Source organism: Mixophyes fleayi, chromosome 6, assembly GCF_038048845.1.
Source record: "Mixophyes fleayi isolate aMixFle1 chromosome 6, aMixFle1.hap1, whole genome shotgun sequence".
Classification (NCBI taxonomy): Eukaryota; Metazoa; Chordata; class Amphibia; order Anura; family Limnodynastidae; genus Mixophyes; species Mixophyes fleayi.
In genome coordinates, this window is record NC_134407.1 from 87,107,824 (window position 1) to 87,135,662 (window position 27,839).

Here is a 27,839-nt window from a genome sequence, read left to right on the forward strand (position 1 = left end):
CTTAACAATACCCTGGCTATAAGCGCTGTTTGGCCTCTGTTCCAAACTAGCAGTATAAAGAGACAGCACAGTATATATTGTGTTCAGTTGTCTGATTCTGTAGACGGAATCCTATCATTGCCTTGTCTTCTTGAAAGTTCTGTCACTAATTTATGTGAATTGTTGCTTAATAGGCTACTGCTATATCATTTGTAATAATTTTGAGTAAGCCAAAAATATTTGTGCTATAATTTAATGAACTAAAGGTTTACTAGATGCAGTGCAGCAATACTATTGCCACTGCAATTCAGTTAATATGATGTTTATAGTGGTGTAATACAGTTTTGCAGGCCTGTAATATAATAACTATTTTTCATCTGAATAAACAAATATTACGTTGAATTGTAGGAATTTGACCAAGAGTGGACTGAGCTGAGGCTAGATAGCCTGAATACTGGACCCCAGGTAAGGTATCTTGTGGGACCACATTGTTCATAAAATATTTCACTCAAAACTGTCTTTTCAGTTTTGTGTTTAAATATTCTTCATTTGTCATGAAAGTGAAAATTAGAACTCTTACAAATAGAAAGTTTTGTCCTTTAACTCATTAAAGTAATATATGGCATGTAAATTTTATGTATTAAGAAGGGAGTGGTTGGCGAGAAAAGAGCACATACTGTTCTATACTGTTATGCTTTCATGGAGAGTAGATTAGGAAAAACAATCTACGTTACACTTCAAATGTTCTATTATTAGATTATGCTATCAATAGAGATTCAATTTGCAAAAACATTTTGTAAACAAGGAATTCTTTAATACCTTCTGATGAGGGATCACTGGCATAGGGGAATCCATTCGTGGTGTAGCTGTTGGAACGGGTCCTGGACGTTTGGATCTGTTTACAAAAAGACAAAACACACATTTTTACCCTTTATAAGTAACAAGATTTGTCTAACAAACTTTTCCTACCATGCTCAAACGGAGGAGGAGAAGTACTCAGTTGCAAATGGAAGAAAGATAGTTTTACCATAAAAATAGGATGGGTTTCTTTCCTGGAAGGACCCTAGAGGGTGCTAAATTACACCAGAGAATGCATTGAGCAAGTTGGGCGGAGAGGTAATAGCGTCGGAAATCAGGGATTCCCCCTCCCCCTCCCCACGGGGACCTCTGTAGTAGCTTAAAATGAACTCGGGGGCGCTTACCAGAACAAATAAATTTAGACACATGAAAATGGAGTAACTGGAAAACATATGGGGGGACACAGATGGGACGGGTTTGAAAAAGATAAGGAGCCTAGGAAGTATATTCATCTTGACCGTGTTAATACGACCTATCCAAAAAATGTATAGTTGCGACCATGAATTAAGATCCGACTTGAATTGAGCAAGAATGTTAAAAATGCTAAAAAAGATGATGGAGATGTATAGACAGATATACCCCAAGATACTTAATTTTTTTAAGACGCCAGTTGAATGGGAAGGAACCTTCCAGTAACACTTTGTCAGCAGGGGAATCGTAAACGTCCAGGGCTTCTGTCTTATCAGTGTTATTATAGAGGTGATTGATTCAGAGAATTTTTCTGATTGCCCTGTTTGGGCCAGGACATAATTTATTTCCCTCCTGCTAGGCTAAATTGACATCTGATATACAATGTGTTTGGTTTGTCTTCTTCTGGACCAACACAATTAAAATTTATAAAAGCTTGATCTTGACAGATCTGTGTTCTTTTTCAACCTTACTGTGTAGCTATGAATTACTACTTGGAGGCAAAATTAAGAGTCAGTAATTGAATCAAACTCTTACAGTAAGGTCAAGTATAGTCTATATATGGCTATATTGCCTATTGTAACTTCATTTTTAACATCACACACCAAGCTCATTCCATGAATAATGAAGATTTGGGAATTTTGTTAGGCAAAAACTAAATATAAGTTGTATCATATGAAAAACAGCTAGTATAATTTACAAAAAATATGCAGTATCACAATGTTTAAAGTGTTATCAAGTCAAAATTGTGATCCTTACAAGATGTAGTGTGACAGTTGAAGATGGAGAGAAAGCTGACAGGAATAAGCTATAGAGAAATAAAGAGAGCTGACAGGATTTAGTTAGAAAAAAAGGTATAAAGCTATATCTAACACAACAGACAACAGCGCTGATAACTGATGTACACAATTAATACACAACCAATCCGTGGGTAAGAAAATGCATATAAACACTTTATTAAAATAAACCATAAAATATGAATTACTGGCCAGTGGATAACAGCTGAACATATAGAAGGTCAAATGAACCGACTACATAGACCAACAGTAAAATAGGTAAATACACTGATCGGTCACTCCTAAAGAGATAATCGGCTGTATATCCCACATGAATGAAATTCTAACGTCCAATGACCCAGTAGAGAAGCTAGAGGTGGAGCAATAGGATGAGTGTGGCCACAATGTTGATGAAAAATAATGGGCACCGTAATAGTAATGGACACCACTTCAATAATTCTTGCACATATATTGCAGAGGAGATTATGCCATTAATGCCACAATGGAAAACAGCCACTCTGGAATAGGAATCAAAGTCGCTAAACTGCTTGAGCAGAAAGCGCAGTACAGACCTGGTCCGATACTCAGTCCCGTAATATGGTCTGTATGCGCAAGCACCTCATACCCAGGAAAAAGCTCTGTGACATCCGTATTGAATCTGTAGCTGAAAACGGCAATCCGGGTGAGGAATAAAATAGCGGCTGACACAATCGTGGCACCAGGTAAGTAGCAATGATATGGCTTGCAGAAATGGCAACCTCCAAAAATCCACTAGGGATGTAAGCTGGGTCATGGAGCGGTGATATCCAGCGGCTCAGTGAGAATCCAAGTCACCTGACACGTTTCTTCACCTGCCTGGTGATTTCTCTGAAGAAATCACCAGGCAGGTGAAGAAACGCCACGAACTGGTAAGATCAAATAAGACCATCTTTAACACTAAAGATTTAGGCTGTTAAGGCATTGATTATAACATCTGAAAAGTACTTAACTCTATAGTTTAAATGATTGTGATCATCTAAAAAAATCAACTTATTTTTGATTGTTTACAGGGTAAAGTTCATTTTATATGAATTGATGTTAAATTAAATTATTGGGTAATTTAAGATTACTATATATCTTTTTAAAGTAACGTAATTAAGATTTTTGAGAGTTGTCTCACTACTGTATTGTCTTCAATCTTTGTCAGATACTACCCCCAAATCCTTCCCCAGTGAAACCCTATCCTGACATGGCAGCAGTCCGTCTCGCTTCCTCAAGGTCTCTGCCTTTCTGTGGTCTCACCTGTCTCTGGCTTGAGGTCGGTTTGCACACTTTGGAGACGTCTCTAGTATAAAGTACTTAAATGAAAAGGGAACTGCTGTCAACTTATTTTATCTGCTGAAACCTTCCTCATTTAGCAGAAAGACAGTGGTCCCATGCCTGGGAAAATATTACATTTGAGCATTTCAATGTAAGGTAGTAAGGTACAAACTGATGAGCCGTGGAAAACTTACACTGAGCTGTTTAGATCTGTCCTGGAAGTTATGCATGGAGCAGCATGGGAGTACAGGTATATTACTCATAGCTTACCCTCAGCTATATGTCAAATGGTTAAAATCAAAGTAATTTTTAGCTTATCTTTCTGAAAAAGTGAGGTCAGAATAACCTGCAATGAATAAATGGTAATAGTGCAGGAGATACTTATAGTGGTGTATTTTAAACAATATTATTTAGTCACTGTTAAACCTTTAGGCAGGAATGTTTTATGGCCTACAGTGGTTGATAATATATTTGCTACTTTAAAATAAATGTTCCAAGGTTGGAATTTAGGAGTCGCTGAGGCAGTATGTGAAGCTGACAGTTCTGGTCACTGCTATTAATCGAAATGGCAGCTAATCCCTATGCTGGCTAATTCCAGGAATTGGAATCTAATGAATCTCAACCCGTCTGTCAACTGCTTATGAGGTTGAATGAACACAGCCCATTTACTGTCATTTGTCATTTAACTGAGAATACTTTTAGTCACAATAGATCAAACATTTTCAAAATCATCCACTCTATATAATAATACTAATAATAATAATAACAATCTGGTAATTATTAACTAAAGATACTTCTAGTTTAAATAACAGCTGTCATGTGATTAAAAAAAATCACAGAAAATTGTCCCACAAAATAATTGCCTTGAATAAATAAAAAAGATGATATTATAGTACTTGTTCTGACAGATTACAAAATGGCTGCATCAACCAATCTCAAGTGGTTTTGCATGCTAGACACTTGTGCTTGGCTGAGCCACTATTGTTACAAGCGAGTGATTATTCTGAAGACACTGGGAATGATGCAGAGTTGGACGCCAACAAACTTACACCTAAAAAAAGCATAGAAAGAGCATGGCTCCGGATCAGTCCCATATGCACATGCTTTACAATAAGTCATCATCAGCGAATTCCTGTACCTGCCCTATGTGCAAATCATGTCTCATAACATACATATATGAGTGTTTCTGCAGGTCTGAATGGACTGCATTTGCATGAACAAGCCTTTAATATACTTGGCCTGTGTTTGCACTCCCATTCCCTACCTCATACCGCCTCTCCATATGCAGGAGAGCGTAAGTGCCAGAATCATGCAAATCTACATAGGAGCATCTGTGTACGTCCACTTTCTGGTCAGGCGCAGAGCGATTTATAAGATATGCTACACAAACTGGCATCTGTCCCACTTTGCATCAACCCCACTGTGTCCCCTCTGTAATGCAAAGTATAAGCATGGTAAGTGAATGAGCTATATTAATGCTAGTGCTTTTCTAATGCTAATCTGAATCCATAAAAATAATTTGCAGGAAGTTCTGGAATGTAAACAGCAATATGAATCGCAAACCGCTAATTTGCTGCTATAATTAAAAAACAAAACTAAAACAAATTTCCTATCAATTTGTAAACTGTGAGTTAAATAACTTAAATAGAACAGGATAGCAGCGGACAGGATTTCAGTGATTCGTAAACCTCTACTTCCACATGCATATCCATGTACTTTTACTTCCATGTGCATACCCATGTACTACTAGATTAATAAGATATTATCTTACTCATTAGAGGCCATACAATAGCAAATTATATGGATCAAAACAGTTTCTGACCATAGACAGGTACAAGATCTAGTAGTAGATCTAATTCCTTTACGCAGGGCATTATGACAACTTGAAAGTATTCAGGATGCAAACACATACATGAAATTATACTATTAATATGACTACCTTCATACAATTGTATGACATCACTTTATTAAAATACTTAACCTATGATGTTCTTTCATAATAATCAGTCCCCCTCTTTACATTGCTTCATACCAATCTACTAATAATAAACAACACAAAAACAGTGCTTGGCAAATAGAGGATTTTTTTTTTTTAAATACAAACAATGTATTGTGGAGGAGAAAATGATAAGCAGTGGTTAGAAAACGCTCCTAATATCACAGTAAGTGTCATTTACCACTTGATATCAATACATCGAGAACCATTTGACACCAGGGCACACCCTTATCCTAAAACTTAAGTATCAATTATCCCAAGCATCCCAGAACCCAGGGACGTCACTTCTGGGTAGATGGAATACAACCAACAAACCTGCCCCTGAGTGGACTCTTCAAAGGGAGGCAGGATCAGGCATTACATAAATAAAGGTAATGTGCGCCCACCAAGCATAGGCTGCTGACTGCTCAATGTGTTCCTGCCACGCCTTGTTCACTCAGACCAAGTCCCATCACCATACCAAAACTAAATCTCGCTAAACTCCCATAAATCTGCCCAATGAACAAATCAATACCCACCTACGTCAAGGGAACTTCATCCAACCTTTAAAAGCAAGCACAACAATTTAATTAAAGGATGCTCAATTTGCAAACCACTCATAGAGCGCACATACCTGGCCACCTGGAAACGAAATGTAACCAAGCCAGGTCAGCATGGTGGCTAAGTGGTTAGCAATTCTGCCTCACAGCACTGGGGTCATGAGTTCAATTCCCAACCATGGCCTTATCTGTGTGGAGTTTGTATGTTTTCTCCATGTTTGCGTGGGTTTCCTCCAGGTGCTCCGGTTTCCTCCCACACTCCAGAAACATACTGGTAGGTTAATTTGCTGCTAACAAATTGACCCTAGTCTGTTTGTCTGTCTGTGTGTGTGTTGGTTACGGAATTTAGACTGTAAGCTCCAATGGGGCAGAGACTGATGTGAGTAAGTACTCTGTACAGCACTGCGGATTTAGTGGCGCTATATAAATAAATAAATGATGATGATATGCATAATTAAATCGATGGCCAAAATAATTCCCCCCAAGATGAATCACTAAGATATTGGGTACTCCTGCCTAACAATTGCCCATGACAGCAGCGCTCTAAATTCTGCCCAGTGACAAATCCTTTGGCCCACCCAGGAAACCACAACGGCCTGTGAAAGTGTCTGTCCAAAATAGATTGTGCCTTCTTCAGTACCACCTTTGGGGACCCCTGAATGTCCTCGATCAAGTGCAGTTTACAGACATTATATGCAGGGAGCCGACAGAGCCCTGTCAGGCGCCGTCTGCGCACTGACACTTGGTGCAGGAGACGGACGCCTGCACCGTCCAAGCAACCACGTCCTGTTGCCTAGCAGCGGGACGCTATCTCTGCTCACCTGTCTGCAGCCAGCATGTCTTTCCACCAAAATCTCCCTAACCCTATCAGGAGACACCTTAGGGTATATAAGGCAGCCTCTGACACATGTCTAGTGCCAGAGTATTTGGTCTTCAGCCTTGCTCCAGCGTTTGTTCCTGTGTTGCTGTTATTTGGATTCTGACCCCGGCTTGTTCCTGACTTCTCCTTGGTTCCTGATTCTGGCTTAGACTGATATTTGGTATTGACCCGACTTCCTGACCATTCTCCTGCTTCTGATTTGGCTATATCCGTTCCTCTGGTTTTGACCCGGCTTGCTGACTACTCTATCATCCTGCATCCTGGTGGGCTCTCACCGCTGCCTCAATTGTTACCTCGCCAACTGACTGATACTGAGGACCGCGACCTGCACGTCCCTTGCAGCAAAGTCCATACCTCCTTGCGGGGGTTCCTGGTGAAAACCAGGGGCGTGTTACACTCCGCACCTCAGTACTCAGTAGCGCCAACTGCTGGCAGGTATCATCAATTCCACCTAGTAATTCTGACAAGCCCTAAGACCATGTCAATCTTTATGCCCAAATAAGACAATGAATAGTGGGACCCTCGTACTTATCGCAGGCAATTTGAACCTGCAGGGATCAAAACAACCAAAAAAAAGATGTCTAAACATTTGTAGACCATCCAGGAACACCAGAAAATCATCTAAGTAATTGCCGATACCAGAATGACACGTCCTCGCTTCAACACACTAATGCAAAAAGGAGCTGAAGTATTCGAAAAATTTGCAGGAAATGGCACATTCCATGGGGAAGCACTTATCCACATAGATACCATCAGCCGACTGAAAACCCATGAACGGGAAAGACTCGAGTGGAGCAGAAGGAGGCGAAAAGCAGACTTGATATCCACCTTTGCCAGCAAGGCAAAAATCCAGCACTACAAAAATCCTTAACCATCTCCAAAGCAGACTCAAATGATTGATAGGATACCCTACAGAACCGTTCCTGGAGAGCATCGCTAAACGAACCACCCAGCGGAAATCTGCTGGATCTACTAGAAGTTCCCTGACAATTTCATAGGAACCACCTATGAGGGGAAAAGGACAAATTCCCGAAAATTTCTACCAGCACCTGGGGAAAGACAAATGCCGATTTTACGCTTTTATGTGATGAGGATCCAGTGATTGGCAAGCAAAAGACAGAAACAAAAATGGAATGTAAAAATTAAGCGTTCGCTTTGTTCGAGTAGTGATTGAGCCATCCGCTGAGGCAGACCAACTGAGTCAGAGAATGCGCCTTAATGAGTGGAAAATGTAACCTGTTGTCCGCAGAGCTGACACTTAATTGTGTACTGCGCCAGTATCCCAGCAATAAACCTGTTATCCGCGGTGCTGACACTTCATCACTCCTGTTGTAATCTATCATCTGCTGAGCTTCTCCTCTCTCTCTACATTCCCCAATTGGTCTCACCTGATACTTCCAGTAAGGGCCGTGACCTGCGGTGCAGACGCAGCTAAGACCAAACCACTTTGCAGCAGTACCTGATGAATACCGTCTGTCTGTCCCTCTGTAGCGGAGGGGGCTGCATGATGCTCCCCAGTACCACTGCAAGGTCACACCAGCAAGCCCCTACACAATATGGACCAGGCCGAGGGAGCAGAGGGGGCTGCATCATACCCCCTAGCAAAATAATAGGGGCCAGATGGTTATGACAGATGAAGAGCACAGATCTGAACTTAAATCATGTAAAATCGTGTGAGTGTGTATGCATGAATCGGCATGCTGATCGGGACCTTAAGTCGTTGGGAAAATCATTAAAGATATCGCCTCTGTAATTTTCTGTAGTTAGTACCTAGCTAAGCCCTCATCTAGAAGGACAAACATTTCAATATTAGACTGGTCTATGATTTGTCACTAAAATATTAAAGAATATTTGTTAATCATAATACTCACATATATTAAATAATGAAGTTATTATTCATGTTTAATAAAGGTGGGTAGAGCAACCATTGAGGAGTCTCTTATATTTTGCGTTAACACAGCCAGTCAACAAAACAGAATTGTTAGCACAAATAACACAAATAATGAAGATGTGAACCACTGCATGACCATCTCTTTTTTTGTAAATTGAATTACACCTGAAATTGATGGTTCCAGTCACAAAGCACAGTGATTGGTAGAGTATATTACTGTCTGCTCCCTAACATATAACTTCTGACTGCTAGTAATCAGTCAGCCTTTCAATGAATAAATTGCTGTATTTGTTGTCAATGTTGCACAATGTTTCTCGTTTTTACTTTGTTCTGGCATTTACAAATCCAATCTTTGAAAAGTATTCTCATTGTAAAGCATTTGGCACCACATGTACAGCATTTATAGTTCACTCTCCTGTCCTTGTCTGGCTGCTTACACATAGCAGTCAGTGGCAGAAGATTATGGAAGACAAAGCAATGCTTTATACCCTGTTCAACATTATTTCCAATTTTCTATGTGTATTTATTTGCCCTGTGATTTCTGTATCAATTAAATGATGTTTGCCTGTCAAAAGGACAACAGAGACACGAAAGCTTGTTTTCCCTTTTGTGTTAGCCATTAAAATGTATAATATTCAGGCCCCTTTAGTTTTGTTTGTTTTAGATAAGATTTGATCAACAATTTAGCAAATTAAACCAAAGACACCAATCACCAATCACATGTGTGAGGTCATAAGCTCAGATGACCTTTAAATAGTATAGTAACGCTTCAGCCCATTTTCACTGCAAACTGATCATATTGGGTTATTGTAGTCTGATTATATCTATGTATTCTTTCCATCAATATAATGGATTATAAAGTGTGATAAGCTTCACAAAGCAGCCAACACAGCTTTCTCTTCATCATATTTAATTTTGAATTTAAATGCATATAAATATAAGATAAACATAATCCTGTTTTTCATCTACTAAACTGTTTGTGCTCAAAGCTTGCCTGGACTGTGTATAGGGCTTAATCCAAGACCTTTATGCCAAAGGTGCATTTGCCTTGGGTTTACCAGGAAAGGAGGCCCACCCTTAGACGTCCTAATAATTGAGCAAGATATGAGAGTCTGGAAAAGAGCTATCAAAAGGTAGGTACACATCTATGCAATTATTGTGCAGATAACTCAATTCACGACTGCTTGTTCATATATTGCAAGAGTGTTTACACTCCCACGATAATGTTTCATCGAAACAAAATACATTGCATCTGCTCGTTTGTTTTTATAAACAACTCAAAAATCACCATCAACAATGGAACGATGTCGAACAAATGTGGAATTGTGTACGCACTCACAACCATATCAGTAGAGTGTGTGCGGAGTCATAATCATTTCAGCAGATGATTATGAGAGATAAAGATCATAGATCTGACGATAAATTGTGTAGGTGTGTACGCATGAATCGGCCTGCTCATCGGGACTTTCTATCATTGGTGAATTCATTATGGAAATGGGTTGAGGCAACACAACCGCATTTATATTTACCTTGTGAAGATCTGCAAAGATACCATTGCGGAAATATAGAGGTGATACTTCGCACAATTATAGACAGGTCCTCATATTACTTTGCTGCCATCACTAATCTGATATACTCAAGTTCCCACTGTAGGATGCACTTATATTTTAAACCTATTTGGCTTGATGTGGGTGAGATTTTCCACCCACATATGTTTATTTTTTACATGCTTTTAATATTTCACTTTTCATTGACTAGGAGTTTATTTTTACAATTGTGCAATAAAAGTAAAATTTTAATACAATTCTATATTAATTCATAGACTGGGGTGTGCACATTTTCTCTTCTTTTTCCTTCTGAAAAGGTTTTTTCATAAGGCTTTCTTTCCAATCAAATATTAGAGTGCAGCACCCCCTCAATTGGATGTCGTCCATTCCATATTATATATTTATTGGTAAGAGGAAGGTCTATTTGTCTATATAAAAAACAAATTCTCTGGTGCAGAGCTAATTCTCCTGTTGCTCTCGGAAATAAAGCAATAAAGTATTTGTGTACTACATAAAAATGTAGTCAGAATTTTCCATGCGTGCAAAAAATAAATTCATTAATTTGCACCCCTTGCATTGTAAAATGGTTTGTCAAGGAGCAAATTTACTACTTTTTTTTTGCTTTGCTCCTAACTTAGCATCAGCCTCTCAGTTGGTAAATTCAAATACTGCCAGAGGTGTGATTCCTCTCTGCCACCTTATTTTCTCTAATCACTACTTTTAAAGTATATACATCATGTATAATTGTTGCAAATTTCTTGTTAAAGAAAACTAACCATTTATTAATGACAGTAGCAAAACTCAAATACAATCTATGATGTTCATCTGAATATATGTTATTTATATAAGATCCAATTTGTGTGGGACACGTACAGGAGAGTGTAAAATGAGCAATATGTCAATCTATACAAAGCTTCAAACCATAAGATACAGACAAATTTCTGATGTAACAATAAACTAAACTGTATCAATATTTAGGTGAGCATTTTCATTTCCATCTGTACTATATTTCTTGTGTCATTGGCTGTCGGAAAACATCCAATTGAAATAAATCCCTCCTTAGTGGGTGTCTAAATGTTCTTCTTCAAATTCTTTTGGTTTTTTTTATTTCTTGCAGATATAATTTTGTCACTACAGTCCAAACCATCTTTCCCTGAAAACTTTAAGGTTTCGTAGGGTTTTGTTTTAGACAGTGGTGTATCCACCATTCATGTTGGGTTTGCGGTGCACACAGGCCTGTGAGTCATGAGTCAGGGACCTCATTCCAGTGCCTTAATTTGTATGACCACCATGCACCAATGTGGTGGGTACATTGCTTTCTGTTGCCTTTCTCCAGTTGGGCATGCTGTCTGGTCCTCTCCCAGCCGCAACAGAAAAGGTGGAGTCCCCACACACAAGCATATGAAACGGTGCCACGGAATCCCCACATAATGTGTTCTGGTGCAGGTACTCCAGCTCTTCCACTGTCTGTGTGAGAGACAAGTGATGGGAAGAGGATTGGACAGTGTGCTCCACTGAGGCTCCAGCTCTTCTAATCATCACTTCTAATGTTTGTTCATGGGGGCTGCAGAGGAGTGTGTGATGAATAACAGGGGAGTAGGAAATTAGATTTTTTTTGTGGGGGGTGAGGGTGGGAGATAGGGATGTGGAATAGTGTATGGGTGTGTGTGGATATGAATAATAACAGGACTGAGAGGGATGAAGAGGGAGAATGATTTCTGGAGATAATGATGGGGGGCGATTAATAATTATAATACTTTATTTGATCATCTTATGCAACAAATGTATTTATTGTTTTAGGAATGTTATTTGAGCTTGTAGGATGCCTATTTATTAAATGTGGGTGCTACCTGTTTAATGTCAGGCTGGTTGGTGGTGGGAGCTGGGGAGGAGGCCTGTGGTGTTTCCTTGCTACTCAGCTTTCCAGGAGAACCTTCATTCCTACATTCCAGGATCCAGCTGGATGTGATATTTTTACTGTTTTCACCATGTGCCTTTTTAAATTTATGAGAAAACCTGCAAAGCTATGTGAAGAATGAGTTTATATTTTATTTTAAGACTGTAAAGTGGGAATGTATCTTGTACGCTTGGTGGACAATAGGCACACTAACTAACATAAAAAAGCATTGTGAGTCCCCACTTTTTTTTTGACATTGAAAACTGGAAGAGGGTTTTTTTGTTTTTCGTAGCCTTCCCTTTTTTTGTGAGATTAAATTATCTTCATTTTCAAATCCTCAGACAATTGCTTAAGATGACCCTGCAATTGGGTTTTTGTTTAGTAAATTTTGTAAAGTTAGTCAAATTTGCCCAAAATTGCCACATGTGTTGACTTGCACAAGTGATCACTGAGAATAATAATAATAATGAATATGTATATGTTTATGGTGGCATATCATAACGCTATCCCCCCATCCACCACTTCAACCACTATCTCTCTATCTATCTATCTATCTATCGATATACATAGACGTGTGCGTGTGTTTGTGTGTGTTGACCCTTTATTAGATGGTTACAATGCTTTTTAACAGACATACTGAACAGACAATGTTTGCTGAATGTCTTTTTTCCCTCTTTGTTATACCTTGTTATTGTTATACTTTTGTGTGTATTTTTCACCATTATCGATTTGATAATTCATAATGTGTATAGAAACACCAGTAAAATTGTATATAATTTACTGTGTTCTTTACTGCAGTCTTGTTATATAATCCATTGTATTGTAGAATTTTTGAGCTATCTTTTGAACCTGACGGGGAATTATTAAGATGAAAAACTTCAAAATCTTTCTATATATCTGTGCTACGCAGTGGCAACAAAGGCATTAAATATACTTCAGCACATTATATGGCTTCTGCAAAACATTTCTTTAGACACCATAAAGCATTCACTGAAGCTTTGCTGCAATTTATTTTCTTTTTATGTGTTGCATCTCCTATATGTTGTAAACTGTTGTTCTTTAGGTTGGGCGAGTTTCATTATTATTACATTTGAAGAAGGACACAAGTCAAATTCAGCCTCTTGAATTTACCCACATGTTATCCATTGATATACTTACAAAATGCATAATTTGAATCTATTTCCACCAATGAACCCCACTATGCATCTACAATGTAAACCAATGAGGCCTGGAGAATACTGAAATAAATATAAGGTCACCCATTTGATGATTGTATCCACTAAGAACAAATATGTCACCTTTGTTTGTTGTTTGTTTCGTATTGGAATGGCCACTGCAATAATCTTGTCCATAGGAACAATCTAAGAGCATGATCCAGCCCTGCACCACCCAAAATAGGAACTATTTTGTTTACAAGGTTAAACATCCAAATCCAGTCCTTGCTGGAGCACAGGTGTAGTTATTACTGACTGGCACATTGTTGTATTAGCTATATCACTTGTGACCTGGAAAACATGTACTGTTAGGAATCCCTGAGGACTGGATTTGGGAAACAATGGCTGGACCCATATTTGGATAAAAGTTGATGTGTTGTGTTCTGTTGGCTCCACCATTTCTACTTTCTGACTGCATTTACAGAATGGACATCTGACTTGTTTTGCGACCACACAATAACCCAATATAACTTCCAATATTGTGGCCATGTGAAATTATTCCAGAATTATGATTGCATTATTACAAGATAAGATATTTCTCAATCTTCCATAACTTTTGGTAAGGTGGAAATTGGTAATGCTCAGAAGCTTAAAACTACATTGTTTGTAATCTTCTGTGTTACTGAAATGTTCTGTTAGATTTGAACATTTAAAGAAAGGGGCCTGATCAGGGAGGTCGGGCATATGCAAGTGACAAGCATGTTCTTCTTTACATTTTAAACTTTTAACATATCTTTGTAGCCTTCTAATATCTCACTATGGAGTATAGGTTATGGGAATTGTGCTTTGCAGTTCTATAATGAAGAGGAAAGCAATCTCACTTTACTTTTAAACATGAACTGTATTGGAAAGTCATAGAATATTGTACCATTGTTTTGTGTTCCCTATAATGCTCATTTAACCCCTTACTGCGAAATTGGCTGGATGGCCATCTCTCCCTAAATAAGGTGAGGGATGTGCACTTCTGCGCTGCACCATCTAGAAACCAGAATGTTAAAGGCTATATATTTTAAATGTTACCACTTTTAGGAATGAAGAATCAACAGTGTCAAATTATGTTGTGGAAAACCTAGTGGTACATCCTGGTACAAACAGATATATTTTATGTAGAACTCATCTGGTGGGAGATGAATGTTAAGCTCTAATACATTCTCTATAACCTGGATCCAAACTTGCTGGTATGTCAGCTGCTGCTAGATCCATATGACACCAAATCTACCAATGCTGACCTGATTTAGGTTCACCTGGTTAAAGAAATAAAAACTGTATTACCTTACCTAAAGTACACATATACTTGAAATAGCTAGATGGTTCATTGTTGTGGTAACTCTCTAGGGTTGTACTAATTGGGTCAAAGTAGCTATGGGCAAAAATCATGGAAAAGTAAATTTTCTATTTTTCTTCTTTTTGCCTATATAATGCATTTGAAATAAAAATATTTTACTTCGTCCTACAATATGGAAGTTCTATATGTAAAAACTAGTCTGGCTATGAAGGTAGAAAATGCCACCATCCTGATGGTGTTTATGATTTAGTGATCATATTATCAGGGACCAATAATGTTGTTTTTTTAATATGTCCCTTCTATCAAAAATCAAAGGGACCCTCCTGGGGTTTGTCTGGGCAGTCTCTCTTAGGACCAACAGGGCCATTCCTTCCTTCCTCTGGCACCAGTCAAAGTTGTCAGCACACCTCCTGGAGGGAGTACAATGTTCCACCACTCAACTGCGTCGTCCTCCTGCAGTCATTGTAGAGTGGTGATCGGAAGCGCAAGTGGAGTAGGGTACATGAGGGTGAAAAAGCCTCTCAGCACTTCCACTTGCACTTCTAGACACTTCTAATGGAATGACATGTGTGCAACTGTGTCATCCTATACCTTGGATTTAAATGCATTTAAAATGTGAAAACTATGTTGCGCTACTTATCAATAATGGTATTTGTCAATAATGTATAACCAAGGTAGCCAACTTACTTTTGTAGGGTGAGACCCAGATTGTAGCTGGCAGACTTGATCTTGTTCTGGGCATCTAAATGTGTCATGGTGTCTGTACTTACTCCATCGATAGCCACCACCAAGTCCCCCTGGTTTACATTGGATTGTGCAGCTTTACTGCCTGGAGTTACCTGTTGACAATTTGGAATTATTAGACCATATGCAATGAGAGAAGAGTAGAAAAAATTTACATTTACATATTTTTTGAAATATTAGAAATACAATGTTACTGATGAAAAATTAAACATTTAAATGAAAATCAACCTGGAACATCAAGCTAAACTTTGTTTTATCTCATAGTCTACCCTCATGGTTTTACTACCAAAATAAATATTGCTTATAGGTTGAGCTAAATAATCTGTCCATGGATTTATGTATGGTCTATATTATTTAGAGGAACAACTGTAGTCAAAGGTTAAAAATAAATCAAGAGATGAAATGGGTAAATGAGATATGCTAGCATTAACTACTAGTGAAGTCAAGCACTTTTAGGTTCAGAAGGGGGACAGGTAAGAAGACTATTGAATTGCTCCCCACCCCACATGTTTGTAATAACAAGATTGATAGACTGTTATTGGAAAGAATGAAGAGATTGCAGCCAATGAGGAATCAGCATAGTTTTAGTTTAATCTATTTTCCCTACTGTAGCTGGTAGATAAACAGAGACTATAAACTGCTAAGTGAAGCACTGAAGCTAAAGACATCAATCTTTTAGTGCCATCCCACATTTTTAAAACATCTAATGTTTGCGCCTTAAGAATAGGCTTAAATAAGAGACCATTATTGTTCTTTGTAAAGTAAATTACACCTGTGTATTTCTATCATATGCTTGCAGCATTTGCTGTTGTTAATATTACCTGGTACTAGGACCCAACAGGGCAGTCGGAAAGTGATTACAAAAAGCAGGGTGGTTATTGTAATGTCCGCAGGTCTTATAGAATTCCTTCTTATTGTCATATCACTGTTCGCCCGCTGGTAACGCTTATTACACAGAATAAGTTTCAATTTTAACCTAGCTGTCAGTTTTCATATGTAATCTGTGATACGTATGATTCTACTCTTGCCTTTTTTAGGGAGAAGTTAGTTAAAATAGTCCACTTAACTGTTTTTCTGGATCAATTAAGTAAATTGGAGTTTTGTGAAGATCACTGTTTTTTATTTATACTTGCTGTGACGATTAGGTAGTATATCTAATGACTGATTGTTATTTTCTGTTAAATTCATGTATGACAATGCATATTGTATGTAACCTTGTAATGTAATCTCAATGTGTGCTTTGCTAGATGACATGAATTTGAACCTATGCAAGTGTCAATAATCTTTTGAAGCTAGCCAGGCCCGTGATAGATAAGGATCTTGGAGGAGTTTGAAGCCCCAAAGTTGTAAACCATCTAGCAACTCAAGCAGAGCGGGGGTGAGAGATTCTTTCAAGTGCCCAAACATATATCTTAGTGGTATGTAATTTACTTCAGAAAGCTCTGTGTCATTTTCGGAATCAATTTGACTTAATTGAACATGTAATTCCTATGGTGGGGGTGAAGAGTCTGTAAGAAGGGTTTAAAATCTTCTGCTTTAGACATTACATTGTGCATTTTCATGAGGGGGTCTATTAAGACTGAAATGTCCCATGTTTCTCAATTGTGTTCCCTCACATACCAGGTCCTAACTAGTAAGTAATGACTCTGATTTTATTTCCTATTTAATTTTCTGAAAATCATTTGTGCAACATATTGTATATCTTGTTATTAATTTTTGGAATGAAGCCTTGGAAACATATTTCAAATTAAATAAATTTAATCTGACGTATTCTTCGTGATTGTTTGTGAACTTACGAAATCCAGGGAGGCTCATGCTACATGTGTATGTGATTTAAGTGTGAAACATTAATAAGTAGTTTTGGTGACCGTAAGGACACCATAATGAATCCTTCATGGTGGCAGAAAAGGTGTATTCATTGGTAAGTGACTAAAGTGACGCCAGTCACAGACAGCTATTCAGATTGCTGTATCTAGAAAAGGCTGGGCGTTTGTGGCACTTGCCTTCTCTCTAGATGATGCTCTCTGTGTCCAATTTGGAATGTACTTTGTGAACCAGTAATATTTAAATTTTCAAATGGGTTTGCTCAGTTCCAACTACAGAATATGCTACTAAATACTGAATGTAGTAATATGTTTCAATGACAGAAGAACCTACAATCTTTTAAACGCTCTCTGAAAACCCACCACTTCATGCTTGTATACCTTACATTTTCGTAGCACCCAGTTTCCATTTAATACACTTCCCCGCTCATCACATTCAATTGTGTACCACTTGCTCTTACTGTCTCTCACTACCCGCTCTCTCTAGAATATAAGCTCAAACAGTCAGGGTCCTCGCTACCATATGACACTTCACTGTCTATCTACATTTACCCTTGTGATGTCATACGTTGAATTCTTTGTGTGAGCACTATGCTAATTCTTTACTTGGTAACTTATGTAAGTCATGTGGAATTTTGTACCACATGTCTGATATAGTATTTGTTATTATATTTAAGTGTATTCATGTATTTCTATACCGAGTACCCTGCGCTGTGGAATCTGTGGTGCCTTACAAATAAAAGATGATGATTACAAATGTGTATTCTCTTCTTTTTGTTAAAGATAGACTGTTAGTGTGTTTACAATCATACACAGATTGTAAGTTTGCGAGCAGGGCCTTCTTAACTCGCTGTCTGTGTGTATTACCCAGTATTGTTTCATTACTGTGTTTGTTCCCAATTGTAAAGCAATACAAAATTTGCTGGTGCTATATAAATAAATGATGATGATGATCAGTTAGCTGTTGATCATTTCTATTCAATTATTTTAAAGACTGTATTTTCTTATTTAATCACGCAAGATTAAAAAATACACAGTTTGTTTTGCATTGTAAGAATTGGGCATATATATTCTACTCACAGAATTCACACAAAATGGTATAATATTTTCACCTGGGAACTGCATCTATATTGCTCTCATCATGTAACTTGCACTAGATCAATGAAATGTAATTGGTGATGTTGCTGTAGGCTACTGCAGATTTACAGTTTGCTAGTAAATAATTCATGTCCAGATGAGCCACCTTAAATTGCAATTAGTGAATAAACAAAAGAGGGTCATGCGGCCTGGAGAGAAAAAGAGAGATGATGGGTATCTCAAATGTAGCCAGAGCACAAACACGTTGATTGGCTGCTTAATGTTCCCTAGACAATGGGGTATTTATATCTCCTGTTTCTCACAGATCTCACAAGACCATTACTACATAATGCAAAGGACATGCTTTTTCACTTTCATTACCACACAAGCAGGCTAAAGTATATACATTATTTGGACCTCTAATGAATATATCTTAATCAATAAATATTTTGCAAAGTACGTCACTGACATACTGAAACTTTTGTTTCATCTAGCAAGCTGCATCCAAGTAAGTGTAAGAACATGCAGCACATCATATGCATGTATTGCTGGATATGTAAATATTACACAACTGCTACTTTGTGTTTATTTTGGGGGGTTATTTTAGTGTCATTTTGGTAAATTGATAGACATCTTTGTCGGTAAAAATTGTTTGCAAAGTTGCATTTTATATTATGTTTCTTCTTTTCAAGGAATTGTACAGTATGGATTGGTTTAAATATATATTGATGTTAAAATGCAGAACATAGTTTATGTTAGCGCTCCTACTGCTGAAAATGCCATAGCTACAGAGCTTAAGCATATATTAAATATATATTAAATCATATGCACAGGGTGGTTTGTGTAGTGTTGCCAGCAGAGAGGTAATACTACTCAACATTGTGTAGCCTTTAGACTAGTCAGTTTATTGGATAACTAGGCCATGCAAGCCGGTGTACAGATGTACCTAATAAAGTGGCTGCTGAGTGTATGTTAAACATGCTTGTATACTTTTTTGTTTTTGCTGTGTTGAGATACTAGAAATTCCATACTGACTCGAAATTTGATCAAATTTCACTGATATAAACTAATTACAACTCGTGTTCGTGTTTGCAGTTTATAGTAAGCCATTTGTATTTGAGGTGCGCCATTTTCCTTTCCGTTATGCCATTTGCATGTCAGTACCCTATTTGAGGTGTGTGTCTGGGGTTTGCAGTTTGCATTAAAAGTTGTGTTTTAAAATATTTTTCTTTGAAGCACTGTTAAAATAATCAAAAAATATTAACAATTTTTATAATGTGAACTGTGATCACAACTGTGTGTTTGAAGTTCGCCATTCACATTTGAGGTTCGCAGTTCACCAAAACATAAAACTGGTATAAATTTCAGACAAAGTCATGTGCGAACCAGTGCAAACATGGTTCAACATGTTCAACTATTTTTTTAATCAATCAAAACAATTTGATGTAATTTCTGTAAATTACAGCAAATTTTGTTCTGTTCGAGAATCGATTTATGGCTGGTTGGAGTACCTCTACAGCTGAGTTACTACTTCTAACCTGACCTACAGTTTAAAGGAGAAAAATTCACTTTAACACCCCAATCCCCCCCTTCCCCTCTGCCCACACACACACCCACACACACTCACCTTTTGTATCTATCACAAGCAGGCGCGGGCTGACGGACGTCAGCCCGGGGGGCACACGCCGCACAGGTGGCCGCATCACATGACACGTGATGCGGCTGCGTCATCAATGATGCGGCCGCATCACATTTATATTACTTTCGGGGGGCGGGCGGCCCTAGCAGCCGTGATTCTGAGCGGCCCGGGGGGCCGATGCCCCCCTGCCCCCCGGCCCAGCCCACCCCTGATCACAAGGGTGGAGTTACTCATCATTGCTGAGATGCAGACCACCTAAATGTAAATTTTCCAGAAATCACTGTTGTTAATGGAAGGGAGCTACACATTCCACTCATCATTCAAGCACTAGGAACCTGCAACCCCCCTTTCTGCTGTTTGAGAGCTCACATTGACTGTTACCAGCCTAACAGTCAATTATGAACATTCCTTAAAACAGTTATGGTTGTTTTGTAGCTTAAGAATTTTGTTTATTTCCTTTTGCAGTTACTAAATTTTCTCATGTACATTTTAAATTCTTCATTCTAATATCCAGAAAAAATAAAATGGGTGCTGCGTGACCTGAAAGAGCTGTCATCATAGCCTTGCAAAAACAAATCAAAATCTTCCTGTTCTACATTGTTTCATTCTGTGGCTTTTAGTAAATAGCTTTGAAATAGTCAAAACAGTGTAAAGATTTAGAGTATGTACATAATGACAAAGAGAAACAAAATGTATTTCCTGCTGCGTGAGATTACTTTTTAACAGATTAACAATTGGCTTTATGTCGCTGCAGCCCCAGGCCTCTCAACAGAAATAGGCCCAGGCCAGCCATGAGAGAATTTTTTTTTTTGGTGAGGTTACCTGGCATGGGGAGGGGGTGGAGGGGTTTGGGGCGATGAACAGTGCGGGGTGGTTATGTGGACCGCCCACTGGTGGCTTCCATGCTTTCCAGTAGGCGGTCCCATCATTGGAGAACAACAAGCAGCCAATTGCGAGGCTACTTGTTGCTGAGTGGGCTGAGGCTGTGCAAACAGAGACTGTGTATGACTCGTGCTGTACCACCTTCCACCCAGTTTTAGAATGATGTCACTGTCGCTCAGCACACCAGCTAGGAACAATTTACTTTTAGCAGGGGATGTGTGACACAGGGGATATGTGACAACAGGCACAACAGGGGATATGTGACAACAGACCCTTCAGGGGATATGTGACAACAGGCCCAAAGGGGATATGTGACAACAGGCACAACAGTGGATATGTGACAACAGGCACAACAGGGGATATGTGACAACAGGAGATATGTGACAACAGGCCCAACAGGGGATATGTGACAACAGGCACAACAGTGGGTATGTGACAACAGGAGATATGTGACAACAGGCCCAACAGGGGATATGTGACAACAGGCCTAAAGGGGATATATGACAACAGGCCCAACAGGCGATATGTGACAACAGGGATATGTGACAATATAATATACATGTGTGAATGACCCGTATGTATTAGCATATGGATCAATTCTTTTTCTTACAACAAAATTACCAACTTTTTCATGGAGATTATATCCTGGTGCCACTGACAGGCAACTGGGTTTGACTATTTGTATTTAGAAGTCTGCTCACATGTATGAACACTTGAAGAAAGAATAGTGATATATAACAAATCTTATACATTCCCGTTTGGCTATTTGAGGTGTTAGGAGGTATGACAATAACAGCTGATAATCACATTCTCACACATTAACTGCAGAGTTTGTATCAATAAAAGTCATATTTTGCTCTCTGTATTGGGTGGCGGTCTCATGGCTGCCCCCTGTATTGGGTGGCAGTGACAAGGTTGCCCCCTGTATTGTGTGGTGGTCACAATGTTGCCCTCTGTATTGTGTGGTGGTGACAAGGGTTCTGTGTGTAGTATGGTGGTCCCAAGGGTGCTGTCACGGTCGTCTGAATGTCTTGATCCGATTCGGGACCCTTGGGACTAGCTGGAGCATGAGTGAAACAGAACTTAGCAGCCTGGATGATCTTTTTGCTCATTGTAGAATATAGCAGAGGAATGAGCAGTCTAGAAATGTTGACAGGAACACTGCACTTGTAATGCAGTCAGGAACAGTGCACTTTGTAATTCTGACAGGAACACTGCACTTGTAATGCAGTCAGGAACACTGCACTTGCAATGCAGTCAGGAACACTGCACTTGCAATGCAGTCAGGAACACTGCACTTGTAATGCAGTCAGGAACACTGAAGCCAAGAACTATCCTCTGGAGAGAAGTGTGTTGTTCTGGCAATGAACAGATCACAGCAGCAGGTTTAAATAGGATGTCCCAAACAACTATTGGCTGATCAGTTCATGTGATCACAGCTTCTGAATCTGGTTGGTTTGGAATGATCACCTGACTGCATCCAAGATGGCCGCGCCCATGCAGCAGGACAAACAGTATGTGTTTGTTTACAAATGAAGGTGTGGAGAACAGGAATGCTGCAGATGACCAGAAGGGACCCAGGTAGCCGTGATATGACAGCGGCGGATGAGGTAAGTGCGGCTAAGATCCTGATTTGTGACAGGTGCTATGTATTGTGTGGCAAGGGTGCTGTATGTTCTTCTGCTGCTGTAGCACATCCACGTCAAGGTTGTATGTGCTATGCATTCAGAGATGCTCTTTTGGATACCACCCATGGTTAATTGAGTTACTGTTGCCTTCGTGTCAGCTGAAACTAGACAAGCCATTCTCCTCTGCCATTTCTCATTAACAAGGCGTTTCTACCCACAGAACTGCTGCTCACTGGATGTTTTGGATTTTGAGCACTGTTCTCTGTAAAATCTAGAGTTTGTTGTGTGTAAAAATGCCAAGAAATCAACAGTTTCTGAGGTACTGAAACAACCTATATGGCACCAACAATCATTCCACAGTAAAGTCACTTATATCACATGTCTTAAAAATCTTACTATCCTGACAATAAAATTGCATAAAAATGAAGAAGTTGTTTGCGGGCTCCTGCCACAATATATATATATATATATATATATATATATATATATATATATATATATATATATATAATATAGTACGATCAATATAGATCTTACATACAATAGATGGTGTATTTATAGGTATGGTGCATACAATAGTGCATACAATAGATGGTGTATTTATATGTAGATTAAAAAAATGTTTTTATTTATTTTTCAAAAGTTTTTAGCACCTTGTACTTTGTTCAATGTTAAAAACCTGAAAAGCATTTTTCATGTATGTTTCTCTTAAAGCACTTTAGAAATAAAAATAATCAGCCATTGTTTATATTTTTGTCTTCATTGGTCAATAAAATAACATACCTTTACCTCTCAACTGTCCCAATTCCATTAGGATATTCCTGATATTAGAGGACTATCCTGGTCAGCCAGGAGCTTGTCCAAGCATGAGGAAAAGCTGGGACGTATTTCCACTTTTTACTTTGTATACATGCTGTGTGAGCTAGTTACTGGTGCTCTGTTTATATAAGGGAAGATTGGAGGGAGATGCTAGCTATGAACTGCATAGTTCTGTCCATGCCCACATACCACTGGCCACACTCACACACCACTGGCCACACATCCGGCGGGACGGCACTTCTCACAATAGGACCGTCAAAATTTTCAGCCCCAGGGCCATGTGACCCTTAATCTGGCCCTGGTTTTAATCAAAATTTCACAGCACTATGTAGGAAATAATAAGACACTGATACTAGTATTAAGAGCCTTATAGCTTTTAAACTAGGAGACATCATTAGTTGTACTGGGGATAAAAACGTGTTTTAGGCAGGCATATATAAAATCAAAATTAAAAGTTACTTCTGCATGCACAATTTGTACTAAAACTAAGCTAATCTTTGCAAACTAATATGCACCTTTCACCCAAAGCTCTCAGTTTTCTTTTTAAGCCTTAAACTGCACCTGACACCAGCACACAATGAATGTAGCTGTTTTATGGTCTAAACCATTTTTCAAATACAGGCTTAAACATCTCTAGAATCCAATGACAGCAGAATCGTATTGTAACGCAAACAGTAGAGATGTACATATTGTGGGCGACGTATTCAATATTCAAACGCAGTATGTGCAGTCAGTAGGAACTGAAGGCATCATTGTGGTGATTGCACAGCTATATCAAAATGTAAATGGTACTGTAAGAAGCCATTTGTTTGAAATGCATGAAATCTGGATAAAAAGGGCAGAGGTGTGAACATATATATAAAGAGAAACGTCTTAATAAAGGTAAGTAGTCTGAGTATAACTTCAACTTGCAAGCTGGTGTTTAAAAATAGCTCTGCTATATTCTGCATCAATTTGTGTGCTAATTGCATGTGTGTTTAGTGGATAACATATTGCCTGGTTATAAATATCTTGTGACTGTTGCGTCACCTTGTTCACTTCTCCCCCATATTAACATCTCTTTAATGTCTATTAAGACTGGAGGTGGAATCTGTATCTATCTTTTTGAAGCATGTGTTTTACAAGTCTATAAAAGATCATCCATCATCATAAAATGATACATCTGCCAAATATATTATGTAATCTTAATAATTTTGCAACAGATTACCGTATTTGCCGGCGTATAAGACGACTTTTTTGACCTGAAAAACATGCCTCCAAGTGGGGGGGTCGTCTTATACGCCGGGTGCCAAACTCAGGGGTCTCAGGGGTGCCGCGGGCCAGCCATAAAAAAAAACAAACAGAAACACTTACCAATCCGCGCGGCGCCGGGACCCAGCATCCTCCTCTCTCACGCAGCCTGTCATCAGCATATATGAGTGTGTGTGTGATCAGCATATATGAGTGTGTGTGTGTGGGGGCCAGTGACTTCATGCAGTGTGTGTGTGGGGGCCAGTGACTTCATGCAGTGTGTGTGTGGGGGCCAGTGACTTCATGCAGTGTGTGTGTGGGGGCCAGTGACTTCATGCAGTGTGTGTGTGGGGGCCAGTGACTTAATGCAGTGTGTGTGTGGGGGCCAGTGACTTAATGCAGTGGTTGTGGGGGCCAGTGATTTAATACAGCGTGTGTGGGGGCCAGTGATTTAATACAGTGTGTGTGGGGGCCAGTGATTTAATACAGTGTGTGTGTGGAAGGTGTGCGGAAGAGGGGGTAGTCTTATACGGCGAGTATATAACAAACTCTATAATTTTGAGTGGAAATGTTGGGGGTCGTCTTATACGCCCAGTCGTCTTATACGCCGGCAAATACGGTACATTATTCATTATGCCTAACACTCAGGGCCGGATTAACCTGAGGTCTAACTGGGCTACAGCCCAGGAGCCTTGGGCATCCAGGGGGCTCTTGAAAGTGCTCAGCAACATTATTGATCGGTCGGGGGCAGGGGCGTCCCCGACCCGATCAATGCTGCTGAGCACTTTCACTGCGGTCCTTCCCTGGCGCACTGTAGTCTATTTACTGAGGAGATATCGCGAGTCTCACTCAGTAATGAGCGTACAGTGCGCCAGGGAAGGACCACAATGCGTGCCTTGGGGGGTGGGGCAGATTGGCTCACAGGGGGGGTGACTCAGATCATGGGGGAGGGGGCTCTCCGGGAGGGGGGGGGCTCACGTGGAATTGTAAGTCCCCTTCGCCCAGTGGCCTCCGTTCCTTTAATCCGGCCCTGCTAACACTGTTAAAATTTTACTCTCAGTGAATTTCGGCAAGAGTTGTGGTGAACAATATCTGATTAGCCATAGGTTTCCTAACATGGAAAGGTACTTTCCTGAGTGCACCCTCCAATTAGATTTAATATTCCAAGATGGAAGAGTGATTCCTCAGCTAGAATTAAAAAGTAAATGAAATTAAGTTCATTCTATACATCCAAATTGATAATATTACAAAATTTACTATGACAACTGACCCAGACAATCTCTATTCAAACCAACAATACCCCCAGTTTAATGTGGCACACACACAGTATCATGGTTGTCAGCTGTCCTAAATTCTATAAGCTAGTCCAATGTTTTAAGGATTTTTCTCAGGATAATTTAGTCCCTATTTTTCAAAAATGACCAAATGCGCTATATAATTTACTCTTTTTCTGTATATAATATGCAAGGTTTTCTGTCTGTTCTTATTTTATGGCTTTAATAAGTTAATATGTAGAAAAGACATTAGAATACAAACAATGACATTATAATCATGTTTAGTGACCATATCATGATTGGAATAGAAGTGCACCAAGGTCTAAAGCTAGGTACACACTACAGGGTTTTTGTCCAATAATCAGCTCAACCAGCCGACATACGACCGCTCGTTCGAAATTCGGAACAGTGTGTGTAGTGACACGATGGTCTAAAGTCTGCACAAATGGGATTGTTGCCTCATTTGGTTGGTCGTACCGTTCAATATTTTCGTTCCAATCTCCTTTTCGTTGTGTATTGTGTATAAATTTCCGACCGATCCACGACAATCCTCCGATACCTCCTTGACCTGGGGGGTGTGTATTTAAATTTGTGATGCCTGTACCAGTCCCACGTGGTGCGGTATCCGCACATCACAGGCTTGTGTTTTGTATAGATGTGTATTGCACCTGTCTGGCTGCAGACCATTACACTTGTATAAAGCACGTGTGTTATTATAATTTGGCATCTATTCTTTCTCCTTTTTTCTCTTTCGCTCCGTACCTGCAGTCTTCTTGCAAGCAGGAAAAGTGCAGTTGCTTTATCTTCTTCTACTGTATCCATTGTAGGTTTAAAAATAGGAATGAATGAAGAGACAGTGTTGCCTTTTCTTTTTATGCGGTTTTGGGTGTTAACTATAGCGAAAGCTCTGCCCCTTTATGCTAATGTCTTTGGTATATCGTTACATGCCCCGCAAATGTTGCTTTAGTGTGTAGGAAATTGTAATCCTTGCTCACAAAAACATGGCTGTAAAAAGTCGCTAAAGGGACGTCCACTCTTCCTTTTATTGTTTATCCCTTTATCCCTTTATCTAAAACTAGGCTAGATTGTATGCAGTCCATGGACCGAGCGATCAGACGATCGTATGTAAAATCAATCGGCATAAAAAGTTGGTGGAAAATTCTGTAGTGTGTACCCAGCTTAACTAGACTGTACTGTGTCTGACATATTTATTTGAGCTTACTTAGCATCACAGTGTCTATGTAAATTATTTTACAATATGCAATCTGATGGTTGATGCCCCTTTTGCTATTGAAAACCAGGAGGGGGAATTATGTAAAACACTTTTCATCTTAAAGTTACATAACACTTTTATTCTGGTACTAGGTAATATGAGAACCTCAACAATTCAGTCAACATCTACAGGTTAACAAGCCTGCTAACTATTTAGAGAGTAATCATTCCCTATCAGGAATATTAATGCCACGAGCAAGTACTAATCCTCCCCACTTGAATGTATGTTCATTTTTACTGTCACATGCTAACAAATTGTTAATCTAGTGTCCCTGTTGTAGGACAGATTACTACTCTCTTATCAGTCTCTAAATAAAAAAAAGACATGACTATCATTTCTGACTTCCATCCAGAAAATAAAAGTCCAGCTTACTGATACTTTCCCCAGGGACGATCGTGTTACACATTCTCCAAAGGTCATGCATGATAATGTAGCTTTAAGGGTCTCCCAAAGCACATTGGCATGATATCTTATTATAGCTGTGTACTTTGCCTCTCAAACTTCTTTCATATCTAACTAGAGCTTTGGCCTGATGAAGAATTTAATCTTAACCTTCTGGAACCAAAGGGACAAGCGACAAAATTAGATTTCTATTCAATCTTATCATCTGCTAATGTTGCTACTACCTATTGTGTTCTGTAATACAGCCTCTCATTCAGTAGTTAATGACAATTACTCAAATATCCTAAATTATCAGGTTGTTTTTGCATTACCATACATAACATTCATAACATTTTTAAAATGCAAGGAGCTGAATGAAACAAACACACTCTTTTTACCTTGTCAATGTCATGGTCAGAAAGATCAATGAGTCTTACCATATTTAGGTAAAAAGAATACTGAAAGAGGCTCTGTAACATATTATACTGTGGATAATGTAG

General features: G+C 39.0%; 1 protein-coding gene across 9 annotated transcripts in view; it reads right to left on the reverse strand.

Annotated features, from left to right (window-relative positions):
* LDB3 (LIM domain binding 3) overlaps window positions 1-27,839 on the reverse strand; it is a 162,080-nt gene that overhangs the window by 101,583 nt on the left and 32,658 nt on the right. For all 9 annotated transcript variants that reach the window (XM_075217015.1, XM_075217020.1, XM_075217019.1 and 6 more), the window contains exons 3-4: window positions 15,257-15,408; window positions 799-874 (exon numbers count right to left, since the gene is read on the reverse strand). In XM_075217015.1, coding sequence (XP_075073116.1) covers window positions 799-874; window positions 15,257-15,408 — 228 coding nt within the window. The remainder of the gene's footprint in view (window positions 1-798; window positions 875-15,256; window positions 15,409-27,839) is intronic.